Source organism: Melampsora larici-populina (genome assembly GCF_000204055.1).
Source record: "Melampsora larici-populina 98AG31 unplaced genomic scaffold MELLAscaffold_35, whole genome shotgun sequence".
NCBI classification, from domain to species: domain Eukaryota; kingdom Fungi; phylum Basidiomycota; class Pucciniomycetes; order Pucciniales; family Melampsoraceae; genus Melampsora; species Melampsora laricis-populina.
The window spans coordinates 645,269-658,098 of record NW_006768799.1 but is presented as its reverse complement, the minus strand read 5'-3'; the positions used below and the strand labels follow the sequence as shown (position 1 = coordinate 658,098).

The window sequence follows — 12,830 nt, the reverse complement described above, 5'->3', positions numbered from 1 at the left end:
TGTCCATGTCCATCTCTCCCTTCCACCAATCATATTGAGTCCCAGTGGTGGTTGACGTTCCCAACCATTTGATTATTAAAATGATCCTACTTTTCCCTTCGGAATTGAGTTCAGCTTTCCATGAAACATTTTTTTTTGGATCAGTTGAATCGGGTGGCACAGTCGATTGTTTTTTTGCTGTATCTGAGGTCTTCCGTCTTGTGTATTTATGCTTCTTCTTCTTTGGTTCATCAGGAGTAGGTTGTAGCTTGGCAGGATCGTTCATAGTATTTGATGGTGAGTTATTCATTGGATTTAGTTGAGTCAGACTGTTAGATCGGCATAAGCTCCAGCTTGGGGTGTTCATTGAAGGAGGTATGATTGCAAGCTGAAGGGGTTGTCCAGTGATTACACCTGTTGGACTTGGAACCCAGTTTGCCGGGGATACAATTTGGAGGGGGGAGGTGGCAATGGTTGAATTAGAAACGTGCGGGGAAATTACCTGCAGGTTTGGATCAAGATGTATTGAACTTAGATACAATTGAGTTTGATTTAGAGGAGGGGGATCCACCATTGCTGTACTGCTCCTATCTTGGGGAAGTCAGCAAAGCTCATTGTTGGACTTGAAGGTGGTGAGCCCTTGTTGCCACGGGGCTTTTTGACTTATGTACATGTCCCCACACCTAGGATTCGTAATCATTGGGCTCAGGACCAAAACCCGGCACCAAGATCCTCTTTGATCATTTCCACTAAACACTTCATGCAATTTTAAATGATTGCTCTAAGACGGAGTCTTGCTACATAACTCGTTTCATCTGATCTCCAGTTACCAATGGTTTGTATTTTATTATTACTTTCTTGACCTACGATTAAACACTGACTTTTCAACTTGTTTTTTTATTTGGCAACCATTTACAGCCCTTTGAATAATTGATGACTTTGAAGAAAAAAAAACCTCGAGTTTTCGAATAAAAAACCTCGAGTATTTTTGGAAAGTGACCGAGTTTTGTCAAGAAGCTGCTGGGTTTTTCAAAAAGTCAGTGAGTTTTTTTTGGAAACCTGGCCCAGTAATTCTAAAAGAGAAAGAGCTCAATGAGTTTTTGAAAAACTTGATGAGTTTTTGAAAAACTTGATGAGTTTTTGAAAAAAACTCGCAGGTTTTTTTTGAAAACTCAAGTGTTTTCTCTTTTTCCAAAGTCATCAATTCTGCAAAGGGCTGTAGAGATGTGCGATATTCAAAAGCCAATTTTTGATCATTAATCAAAACTGTAGATTGTGAGGTGCTGATCAAGATTTATTGTGATCATCTCATTGCTCTGCAGTCACATCTATAGATCTAGAACATCTTACAAACATTCTTCAAAGGAAATCAATAGGAATTTGCTAATCAGCTCAAAAAACAAGGGAACATTCTGGGTTTTGATTGGTTTTTTTTACAGAAAGCCTGATGAAAAAGGGATGATTGTTGTAAATAGCTATATATATATGCATATAAGATTAATACAATTGTTCAAGTAAACAGGTGTCTGAAGAGGAGGGATTGAGATGAGCATGCAAATGAAAAACACATGTCTTGTTGATGAACAAGTGTAGTGTAGTGACTAGTAAAATAATTATTGTTGAATAATTGAGAGTGGTGATGGTGGTGATGGGTGAGATTTGTGGATCCTGAGCCCTCAATGCTTAATATGTATGAATAAAAGGAGGAGAGTGAGTTAAAAAAAGACAAGGTGTGTATAGAGTGGATTGATTTAGAACAAGGGGATGAATAACGTACAATCAGGATCATTCACCCCTGGGTGTGACCACCATGCGCTTGAAGCACAGCTTGAATGTGATCTGGCATTGAAGCCACAAGCTTGTTGATCTTGCTCTCTGGAATCTTGTCCCATTCAGATTTTAATGCCTCCTTCATTTGATTAATATTTTTTATTGTATACTTGGTTGAGATGGTGTCTTTCATCAGAGCCCATATATTTTCAATTGTATTGAGATCCGGGCTATTTGCTGGCCATTCAAGCTTATGAATTGAATGTTCAATCCTCCAGGCCTTTGAAACTAAGCATTGATGGACCGGGGCACCATCTTCCATCAATACAAGATTTCCAGAATTGGGGTAAGAGTCAAGGAAGTTTTGTAAGCTTTGATTGTAAACCTGTTCCACAAAGTTGGAACCAGTGCGTTTCTTTGGCTCCATGACTACCATATTAAGCTTCCAAGATCCTACAAATGCACCCCAGATCATGACTGATGTCTTCCACTTTTGAAAGTTGGAGCTAGACATCGACTATCGTATGCTTCCCCAACTTGTTGCCAAACTCGGACCTGTTGGAAATTTTTGCTTATTTCAAAAGAAGATTTGTCCGTCCAAATTACTTTCTTCCAATCCTCAACAGTCCAGTCTCGATGAATCTTAGCAAACTCAAGTTGATTGTTGATCTGTTTCTCATCAAAAAATGGCTTGCGGCGTGCAATACAAGAATGAAAGCCAAGTTTATGTGTCTCGCTCCGGACTATGGGTTCGCTAGCTTTGATTGACAATTGATTGGTGATTTGGCAGAGAGGAGCTTGTCTAGCTTGTTCAAGTATATGTCTGAGTTCTTCAACATCTTCTTTTGAAAATTTTGGCTTCTGCCCAGGAGCTTTTGATGCTGATAATTTGTTATGCTTTTTGAATGTAGAGATGATTGTATAAACAGTTCTTCTGGGATGGCCAAGGTGTGTTGCTATCTTTGTTGCTGCAGCCCCAGCCTCGGCATTCCAATAATTCTTCCTCTCTTGGAATATGTCAAGGTACGAGTCTTCATGCTTGGAAAGATTGAGGAGCGGATGATTCAATAGTCAGCAGTGATGTGACAAGATTTCTGCGCATAGAAAAAGCCCCGGTGCCGCTGCAGAACTTGAGTGATTACATAAACCACTTGGAGGGTACTGTACATAAAAGTCTGCAAGTTTTGTACAACTTCTGTGCAAGATGTCAAAAGAATTCTTGTAGAAAACTTGCACAAATTTTTGCACAGGTTTGAGAACCATAATTGGTGGCGATCCTTGACTGTTGAAGCAAGATTTTGGGCCGATGTATCCGATGGACCGTGACCGTGACTGTGACCGTGACCGCCACTGGCCAGTGACAAGTGTCAGTGTAAATTCCAATTTGGATATGTGCCTCCTCCGCTTGCTTTCAAACTTTACGTCATCCTCATCATTTCCAGTCTCTTGGCTCAGGTTGTGGGCGCGCTGTTAATTTTGTAGGCGCGCCGAGGCGCCACTTGGCGCGCCCGGCGCGTTTTCTCACAAAAAAATTGTAGACAACCAAAATGGTGTTTGTAAATTGTCATGTAGTCTACGTTTGTATTGCTAGAGCCATCTACCACCACAAACTTACCTTTTGGAGGAGAGAAAAGCCAAAAAGAGCTGTCTTCAAAGCTCACAGCAAGGACCCAGGTCTCCAATATTGGTGACAGGACGTAGATCAACACCAAAGATCCGGTGCGATGTTTGGTAAGGCGCGCCGAGCCCAATTTTGGGGATTTCTTTGACGCCTTGGCGCGCCGCGGCGCGCTCACAACCTGACTCTTGGCCCATTGTTTGTTGTTTTGGATACACTACAAGAGTCTTGATTTCGCCTGCTCAACACGAAGTTTGAGGGGATAGGCTCGTCTTGATTGAACCGTCAAGTTGTCTGGCATTGATCTATACCTCAATTACATATAGCTTCTCAGCTCTCTCCTCTAGTTTGATTTCCTTGAAGATACGGCCAGCAATTGCACGTCTACCAAGATGACATCCTCTTGTTTCACAGCTCAGCTTGCGCTCTGGCACGAGATCGTCTCTAAATTTCACGAGGAGACCAAGCCAGTGAACCAGCATCTCGATTTTATTCGGAAGCGTTTCGATGAACTTGACTCGGAAGGTTTCATTTGGTCCAAACAATCAATCCTTGGGATCTTTCTTCAACTCGGTCTATCAGAAAGCCCTATTGACTCTTGCGCATCTGTCAGCCAAATACCCGAATCCCATGTTCACGGAAAGGGTAAAATTCCATTTGATAGAGTTGAAGAAGATATCGGAGACAAGGGACTGCGAAACAAATCGCATGCTGTAGGTCTCATGGATCTACCGATCGAAGTCTTTAACAACATACTTGAAGCGCTTGATTTCCTGGCTAAGTTCGAAGAATCGCAAATAACATCCCAAAAGCAATCAGGCCAGGTGATTATCAGTGACTATCTAGGTCATCGAGAGCGATATACGACCTACTTGCACCGAAATTCACCAATCTTGAATACTTTTCAAACCTTTTCGCTGACTTCGCGTGAGATATACAGACGTTGTGAACCATGGCTATGGCGAGTGAGTCATCTGCAGATTGACGGTTTAAGGTAGCAAAAATTTCTAATCGTGTTCAAACGCTCGTCATGCTCTTCAGAAACTAGAGCTCCCTTCTAGCCTACCAGCGCCAATAGATCTATGGACAGGAGATATCCTCCTCAAACGAGGTTCTCATGTTCGTTCTCTAGCACTCACACTCTCCGACAACTGCAAGAAACCTCCTGGCGAATTCAGCTATGACCCCTTTTACGATAATCTAATACTTGAGGACGAACATGTCCCTCAGCCAATCTCACCACAGAATGTAAGAGATTTGATCATTCGGTGCCCAAACATTTCTACGCTGGATCTTCGTTATGAATATGACGAAGACAATGAAGACGTGGGTAGAACAAATGCTTTCCTATCAGATCTAGTTCCACTCTTATCAAGTCTTAAACAACTCCAGAACCTGGAATTAGATGGTAGACACAACACAACAATGATGACAGACTTTCCGGCGAAAGTTGTTGGTAGTCTACCATTGCTCAAGTCGCTTGCAATCTGGGTACCTACATCATCTGGAGATTCCCAAAAAGTTGGTGATGCGTCCTTGGGATTCAATCTATCCAAACTTCAATTTCTATCACGACTGGAATTGTTCTCCAATGAAGATATAGATGAAAAATGGTGCCTCCATGATTGGCCAAGGACAATCACATATCTTGAACTTAGTAGATGTCGTCAATTATCATTCAGTTCGGCACTCAGGATCATCCACCACATTTCACCTTACCTGACCACACTCAAGCTTAACACCAACGAGCAAGATGATAACAGCTTTGAAATCGACTCTACCTGGGATCCTCCAAGTCATCTAGGGTTTCCATTTCTAACCACCCTGGAGCTTTCTACTCGCGAGCCTCGTTCTCTGCTCAGCTTTCGAGAATGTAAAACTTTACTCAATCTTGAATGGCACTGTACGACATTAGAACATTGCAGGTCCCTGGAGGCAATCCTATGGAAAGCTACCTGGCCTCATCTCAAGGAACTGAATGCGTGCATTTACCACCTTTCAAGGCTGTCTCAAGTTCAATATCAAGAATGGAACGATCGATTAGTTTCGGTGGGAACATTTTGCAAAAAATACGATGTGAACTCGGTCTTACGCGCGCTCGCAGCTAGTTGATTTGAATTTTGTGAGCAAATTCGAGGTCTTATGACAGAGTTTTGTATTTTCCGATCCAAGATTCATTAATGTCCATTAGGAGTTTCACATGAGATGACTTTTCCGATACTCAAGTTGCCTTTTTTGTGTAAGTACTGTCAAACCTGAGTTAATGAACACATGTTAGATTAAACTTTGCTACTTAACCTTCTCCTTTTCATTCTATATATGATAATTGTACTCTTCTTGATCACTGCTTCAAAATTGTGCATCAACTCGATCTCTCCAGATTTCTTAAGCATCAAAGACCATGAAAGTGGGACAAACTCCTGGTATTCAATTATGTGTGACTTATCAACGTTCAGGCAGGCTAAAACACTTATACAGAGTTCTCAAAATGTAAAACCAATATGGACCATCAAGACAAACCTCAGATTTCACAAGTTTGTCTTAAATTCAAGATTATTTAGTTCTTTGTTGAATTGCTCCTCCCTTATTTCTTTCTGCAAACTGTTTACTGCAACTCATACAATATTCTCAGGATTGCCCTTTGGAGACCTAAAGTTGAGAAAGATGATGGTATGACTGATTTTTGGTATCCAGTCTAGAAAGTACTTGGGATGATTTGTCTGCGTAGTGAGGTAGTGAATTCACAATCAAAGAGAGTTTTCAGACTTGCACAAAGAACACATACTTACAGGCCAAATGGTGAGAATAATTTTGTAGTTTGGGAAACCTCCAATACATTTCTGTTTCAATTTTCAGGATGTTTGTAAAGCGCATTTAAAGATATATGGTGGAATTGGAGTATTTTTCCCATCTAGAGTAATCACTTACAACTTCTCATTTCAACCAAGCAAGATTTTATCCAATATAATAACAAATAAAGAGGCATAAGCTTAAAAGTGACTTTGAAAAGAATATGGACCTGGGAGATGCATGTCAGCAAAATCACTGGACATCCTTGTGAGATATAAGTTTGGTGTAGAGTTCAAAGTACAAGAGCATGTTCTTGATAACAAGGCCTGAACTGGCACGGTAGTCAATAGTTCAACTTGGATGGATTATCACTGGGAAGATGGGCTGAGAAATGAGGAAATAGCAATACTCTTGTTATGTGGTAACCAATTTGCAGTGATTGCTCAAATTACTAGTAACCTCACAGTGGGCTTCCACTTGGTGTAATATGTGATACAAACTGCACCTTAACACCACTATAAAAAACACCAATATCATTGGTAACATACAACAGTTTTTGAGTTTGTAACTGTTGGGAAGTTTTCTATGAAGCTATGTATCTTTTGAAAATAAAATATGATTAAAACAAGATACAATCTTTGAAAGAATCAGATATGAGAAACTAAAACATGAAAGAGTCTTCTAAGATGAAACAAAGATCATTTATAGGAAGTAGACATCAGAACATATGAACACAAAAACTCAAAGATTTGAAGCACAATTTCATTTTTTTACAATGCTAAAATTTTATTTTAATTTTTCCCAAAAGAATTTACCAATCCAACAATCAACAATAGGTCTTCAAAAAATTGATCACTATGATTTCAATTCTTAAAACCTAAAGTTAAACTTGTCAAAAGTATAGAGATTTTCTAAACAAATCAAATCAATGTTGGTCAGTTTTATGATACCCATTGATAAATAAAATAAACAATGAACTTGGTTACTAACCAGCTCAAGATCTTGAAGAAATTTATCAAATTGTGTATATGTATGAATTTTTATTGATTGACAAACAGTTGATAAAAGGTTTTGAAAAACCGGTTCATCTTTAGTATAAAGACATAAACTTAAATTCTTATCATTATTTTTAATTGTAATGAGGTGTAAAATATATTCAACTTTTGGATCTGAAGTCGGTAGTTCATCTGAATCTTTTTCCATCAGTTTCAGAGGGCCAAACATACGCATAATTAGATTTGATAATGGGATTTGCCTTGATCTGAGATCCATTCTTGTTAGTTTGGAAAGATCTTGCACAATGTGACCATCAATTACTCCTTTTGAAATTAGTTGGTCCTCTAGAAGTTTCCTGATTTGTGGCATAACAAGTTGTAATCCTGTTTTCATTCAAATCACACTTTATATCAATATACTATCTCAATTTTAAAAAATGTCTTTGGATTTACCTTTTTCCTCAATGTCATCTTTAAGATCCTTTGGATTTTCATTTTTGGGTTCCAAGTTAGTATAGAATATCCTCAACATCTGAAAAATAAGTGTTGTACTTTCGTGGTGTTCATTGAGGTATCTATTCACAATTTCCCTTACGTTAGGATACATGACACATGTTAAATTCAAGACTCTGAATAAGTTTCCTTTATCAGTCAATAAAAGGTTAGGTGAGCATAAGCTCTGCAGAATGGCGTAGACTTGTTGAACTTTTAATTCTTTCTTTGCACTAAGAGTCCAGACCACTGTATCGAGTTCAGGAACCTTTTTATGCAAAAGATCAATATAAAGTCTACGAAATGTTTCAGCATAAGCTTCATTTCTTTGAACAAAGCTTCTGATTTCCACCCTGCTTAAACCATCATGTCGTTCCATATGAAGAAGTAGGTGAAAGCTGATCCTCTTTTGCATGTGTGTACCACTTCCATCCATCAATTGTTCGATATACAGAAATAGGTGTTCTAAGATTGTTGAGACTTCTTCTTTTCCGAAAGGAGTTCCTAGCTTGATAAAATACGGGATAAGATGGGCTAAGTAGTCGAGTTTGGGGTTCGTCGTATACGTTTTGATATACTTTTTGATTGATAACAGAGTTGATGCTCTTTCGATTCCCTCCCACATTGCTATTTCGAAAATAATGTAAGCAGCCAGAATTGAAAAAACAAACAGAGGAACATTTCTCTCACCATTGGCTGATATAGAATCCCTGCTGCCATATACCAACACCTTTTGAATAAAGCTCGCAAGTCGCGGACCTTTAAACCATCAAACATTTCAAGGATCAAGCATCAGTTCCCAAATTTCGGAAGAAGATATGAATTTTTTTGGCTGAGCTTCACCATGAAAGATATCCGACTCTAATTCTGCCCGGGAAGGAATAAGACTATCCAGATCAGTGGGATCGAATTTCTTGTTGTCTACCTCATCTTTAGGTGCAAGATATGAAAGTATTCCAATAACCCATAACCTTGACGCTGTATGCAATCCTTCACCATCCAATAAATCAGTGGCTAGATTAATAACTCTTCGTTTTTGAATTGTGATAGCTTCACTATGTTTCGAATTCATATCAAAATCATGTCCTAATCTCAAGACTTCATTCACAAATTCTTTAAGCTGAGGTCCACGAGAACTCTCTTCTTGTTGAAAAAAAACAGTATGAGCAACTTGACAATACATTAACCATGTCTTTTTACTTCCAGTAGGTAATTGTGCTCCAACTTCTGTTTTTGATTTCTTTGATTTTTTCTTCCATAAGTTTTGAGTTAAAATTCTTTTTTTAGAACCTTGCTTGGTCATCGTAGAAGTTGAACCCTCACCATCTTCAATAATCAAGCAATCGAAATCCTGGCTCATTTGTGAAAAATGTGGATTGTTCACAAGTGGCTTGAGTTCTTCGTCACCAAGACCGACAGGCGAAGAAACTAATGAAGGAACGATCTTCAAAATTATATAAAGTGAAATAACCCATCTCGAGATCATCTTCTTGAGCTAATCAATGTATTGAAGTATGGATGACTTGGTATGTTTTTGATCTATTGTTGAAGTATAAATGCTGAGGATCCGGATTCCAATCACTCTGAAATGTTCTTTCACCTATCTTGAAATGTCTACCAGAACCGCAGACCACCAAAAGATCCTCAGAATAAAACCTGGGTGAGTGATAAAGATTCGATCTGACAAACGAATTTGAAGTTTTTCTGATGTTATAAGATATTCATAAACCCTTGATTCTGTTTCACTCAAATGCTTTCAGTAAATATCTTGCTATCAATCATGAAGAGAAATGGCGAAACTACGCCTGAATCACACGTCTGTACACAAGATGTGACTCGTACCGCTCCGAAAAGTCCAACGTCCTGCGAATACGCAGCTTTGTTTCCAGGCGATGATGGGTGTTCAGGTGACCGCAGCGGTACAAAACCTCAATGTCTCCGTCCATTGTGGTATCAAAGCGAGTACATAACAAGTATTTGCTGGGACATCCCGATCATAGTGTTCGATAGTCTACGCAAAATCTAATTTCTATTACATCACTTAAAGTGATGCTCCTACTAAACCCTCATTAAGCACTACGTACACACATCCAACATTGTCTAGAATGAAAAAGTAAGATGCAGACTGCATATATACACCATTTAAACCTTTTGATATAAAAAACCTCATCACTAAAACTATCTGTAAACCAAATCAATATAATCAAATGATTCATAATTCCAAAAAAAAAACTTTCATAAGAAATATCGAAAACTTCAAAAAAAAAGAAAAAAAAGTACCATGCAAAGATCAAAAATAAAGAGATATAAATCAAAATTATACAAGTTAAACCAAAGAAAACCCCATCTACTTTCCGTCCCCTCCCGAAAAACAAACCAAATGCAAACAAATAACCTATCATTTACAGAACAAATGCATTGATAAATTAATTTCAAAAGTAAAAGAAATCTAATAATAATAAAAAAATGATCAAAAAGGTTTCATAAATTTGTGATGATGATAGATGAAGTCTTAATAAATAGATGTGTAGAGTAGAAAAAAAACCATAAGAATGCAAGATGAAGATCAAAAGGACCAAAAAATAAAAATAAAAAAAAGACCTAAAGAAATTAAAATTGTCAATTGGTTATGTAAAATAAAAATAAAGTAATCTAAATAAATCGATTTTAAGCTTTCCTAGAAACCTAAAAAGAAAAAAACCAGTTCAATAAACTTTAAACCAATACCCAATTACGGAATCCAACATAACAAAAAAGAAACCCCAAAAAAGCAAGAAAGGATGACTAACCTTATTAAAGATCCTAAACAAACTAACCACCAATACTAAAGAATAAGAAGCCAAACCCAAAAAGATCAAACAAACCAAACCAGCTTGAAGTTCACAAACATGAATGAGTTTCTGTCGGTCTTTTTGAAAGAACTGATGATCTTCAATTCCAGTAATACAACCTAAATCGGATGTTAGACCGTTATCGAAGGAGATCGCTAAAGCTGCTGACCATAATGAAATCGAAACTAATTCTGATAAAGTATGAAACATTTTCCAACTAACACTCCAGATTCCTATTGGTGCACCAAAATACTATTAAAAACCGACCAAAAAAAATCAATCAATCAATCAAAAAGTCGGAAGACTTAAATCGAAACATCAAAAGATCACTTACTTCAAAATAAATCGAAAAAAGGATATGTAACATACTACAAGGAGCAATGACAATAATATAAATCGTTGAATTACCAATCAAACCACTCAACCCAAGTCGTTCTTCTACTTTTCTAATCTTCACACAAAGAGCCAAACTAACAGAAATAAAAATAAAATTAAAGATTCGTAAGATGAAAGGAGCCGTTGGATGGTTTAATAAATAATAGACAATCTTTCTTTTTTTAGGATCTTGATGTTCTTCAATTTGAGGATACAATCCAGTTGAATGATTAGTAGGTAATCCATTGGTTGATGAACCTTGGATATAAGTGGTCGACATCTTTCTTGAGAAGGCAGATAATGGGAAATCTCCTTGATGTGCTCTGTAATCGTTGAATGGATCTTCAAATGGGATTCCATGATGAGGTCTCGAGAACGGTTGCCAAGGCGTGTTCCAACCAGGAGTTTGAGCATGATGAGACGTATAATTCGAATCGATGCCTCCAGTCATACTTGAATCTTGATCGTTCCTAACTTCAATCATTTGTTTAGGTGTACTAGGTGTCATAGATGTCCATTGGTTGACTCCTCCGATATTCACTCCTCCTCTTTGGATATATGATTCTACTTTTTTTCTATACTTGGTGGGTAAGGTAAATTGCCACCATCTATCATCACCAGTTGATTGTAAGTTATTAGTTTGATTAGGTTCAGGTTCATTCGAATCGGTAGGTACTCCTTCATCTGTTAATTTTCGTTTTTTAGTCACTCCATATGATTTGAAACGTTGGATCACAGGACTGATATCAATCGAAGAAGTAAGTCTTCCAGTATGCATCCGATTCATTTGTCCATTCAAACCTGTCCCTTCTGCTCCTAGGGAGTTTTGTCGATTGTTCAGTAATTCAGGATTCGTTCTAGGACTAAACATATCATCTTGAGAAATCGAACGTAACAAAGTCGGACGTTTCTTCACATTCATCGCATTCATTTCCAGCTTATCTAAACCTGACGGGTCTTTAAAAAACTCATGAGGTCCTACCAAACTTTCTTTACCTTTAGTATGACAAGGTGAAATTGAAGAAGGAATCCTAAACGGTTTAGGTTTCACTCGAGGATGTGGTTTTTTAGGTGTGATGGATAAATCAGATGAAAGATCAGTAAACGAAGGTGAATTACATCTAAAGAATCCTCCAGGTGAATCTGATGCAACGAGTGTAGTCGAACAAGAAGGTCTTGATAATAATTTTTTATTTCTTGTTGCTTGTGATTGTGGTTGTGATGATGAAGATGTTGAACTTGATTCTGGTTTAGATGTAAATGTATTGGTGGATGAAATGTGATGGATTGTAGATCGATTTGATGTCGATTCAAATAATTCATCATCATCTTCATTACTCTTTGCCCAAGCTAAACCCCAACCGAAACTCAAAAAATAAGTATAATGAAAGGATAAGAAAGTCAAAAAGGAGAAAACGTACGAGGGAGTGTGTTAACTTTTGCTCTACCACTTGGAACGATAGTTTTTCGAGTACCATTAGAAGAAGCAGGAGAAGTCGGAGTAGTTTTGATTGAAGAATGAGTCAAATGAGATTGAATGGTACTTTGATTTGAAGGTTGACGTTGATGATGTTGATGAAGTAAAGGAGTAGGTGAATTGATAATTTGACTTGAATAACTCATTGAAGGTACAGGAGAAGATGGATTTCCAAAGAAACTTTGAGTAGAAGGTCGTCTGCTATGATTCTGATGAGAAGAATCGGTTGAATGAAGTTGATGTTCATTTGAAGTATAATCAAATAATAATGAATTCCTTTGATTGATAGATTGGATTGAAGATTGTACATTTTGAGTTTGATTTGATGATGAAGAGAATGGAATCTGATTTGAAGCTTGAGATGATAAGTTAATGAGATGATGAGATGGTGATAGTTCTTTTTCTTTTTCTTTTTCTTGCTGAGCTTGTTCATTCATGTTGTTGGAGTGGTCAAGACCTCACTGATTATGTAAGAACTTCTCAACCTTTGACTCTTTTCTCTT

At 37.7% G+C, this 12,830-nt stretch overlaps 3 protein-coding genes across 3 annotated transcripts; 1 reads left to right on the top strand and 2 right to left on the bottom strand.

Annotated features, from left to right (window-relative positions):
- Positions 1–3,759: 3,759 nt before the first annotated feature.
- MELLADRAFT_109267 (uncharacterized protein) lies at positions 3,760–5,479 on the top strand (the record flags this gene model as incomplete). The annotated part of the gene is made up of 2 exons (XM_007413240.1): positions 3,760–4,332; positions 4,409–5,479. The coding sequence occupies 2 exons, from the start codon at positions 3,760–3,762 to the stop codon at positions 5,477–5,479; spliced, it is 1,644 nt and encodes a 547-aa protein (XP_007413302.1).
- A 1,541-nt stretch (positions 5,480–7,020) lies between these two features.
- MELLADRAFT_109266 (uncharacterized protein) lies at positions 7,021–9,130 on the bottom strand (the record flags this gene model as incomplete). Its single annotated transcript, XM_007413168.1, has 5 exons — positions 7,021–7,068; positions 7,148–7,536; positions 7,606–8,271; positions 8,335–8,403; positions 8,488–9,130. 5 exons carry the CDS (start codon positions 9,128–9,130, stop codon positions 7,021–7,023), a joined length of 1,815 nt encoding a protein of 604 aa, XP_007413230.1.
- A 698-nt stretch (positions 9,131–9,828) lies between these two features.
- Positions 9,829–11,154, bottom strand: MELLADRAFT_72556 (uncharacterized protein; the record flags this gene model as incomplete). The annotated part of the gene is made up of 3 exons (XM_007413167.1): positions 9,829–10,329; positions 10,434–10,727; positions 10,810–11,154. The coding sequence occupies 3 exons, from the start codon at positions 11,128–11,130 to the stop codon at positions 10,312–10,314; spliced, it is 633 nt and encodes a 210-aa protein (XP_007413229.1).
- Positions 11,155–12,830: the final 1,676 nt, after the last annotated feature.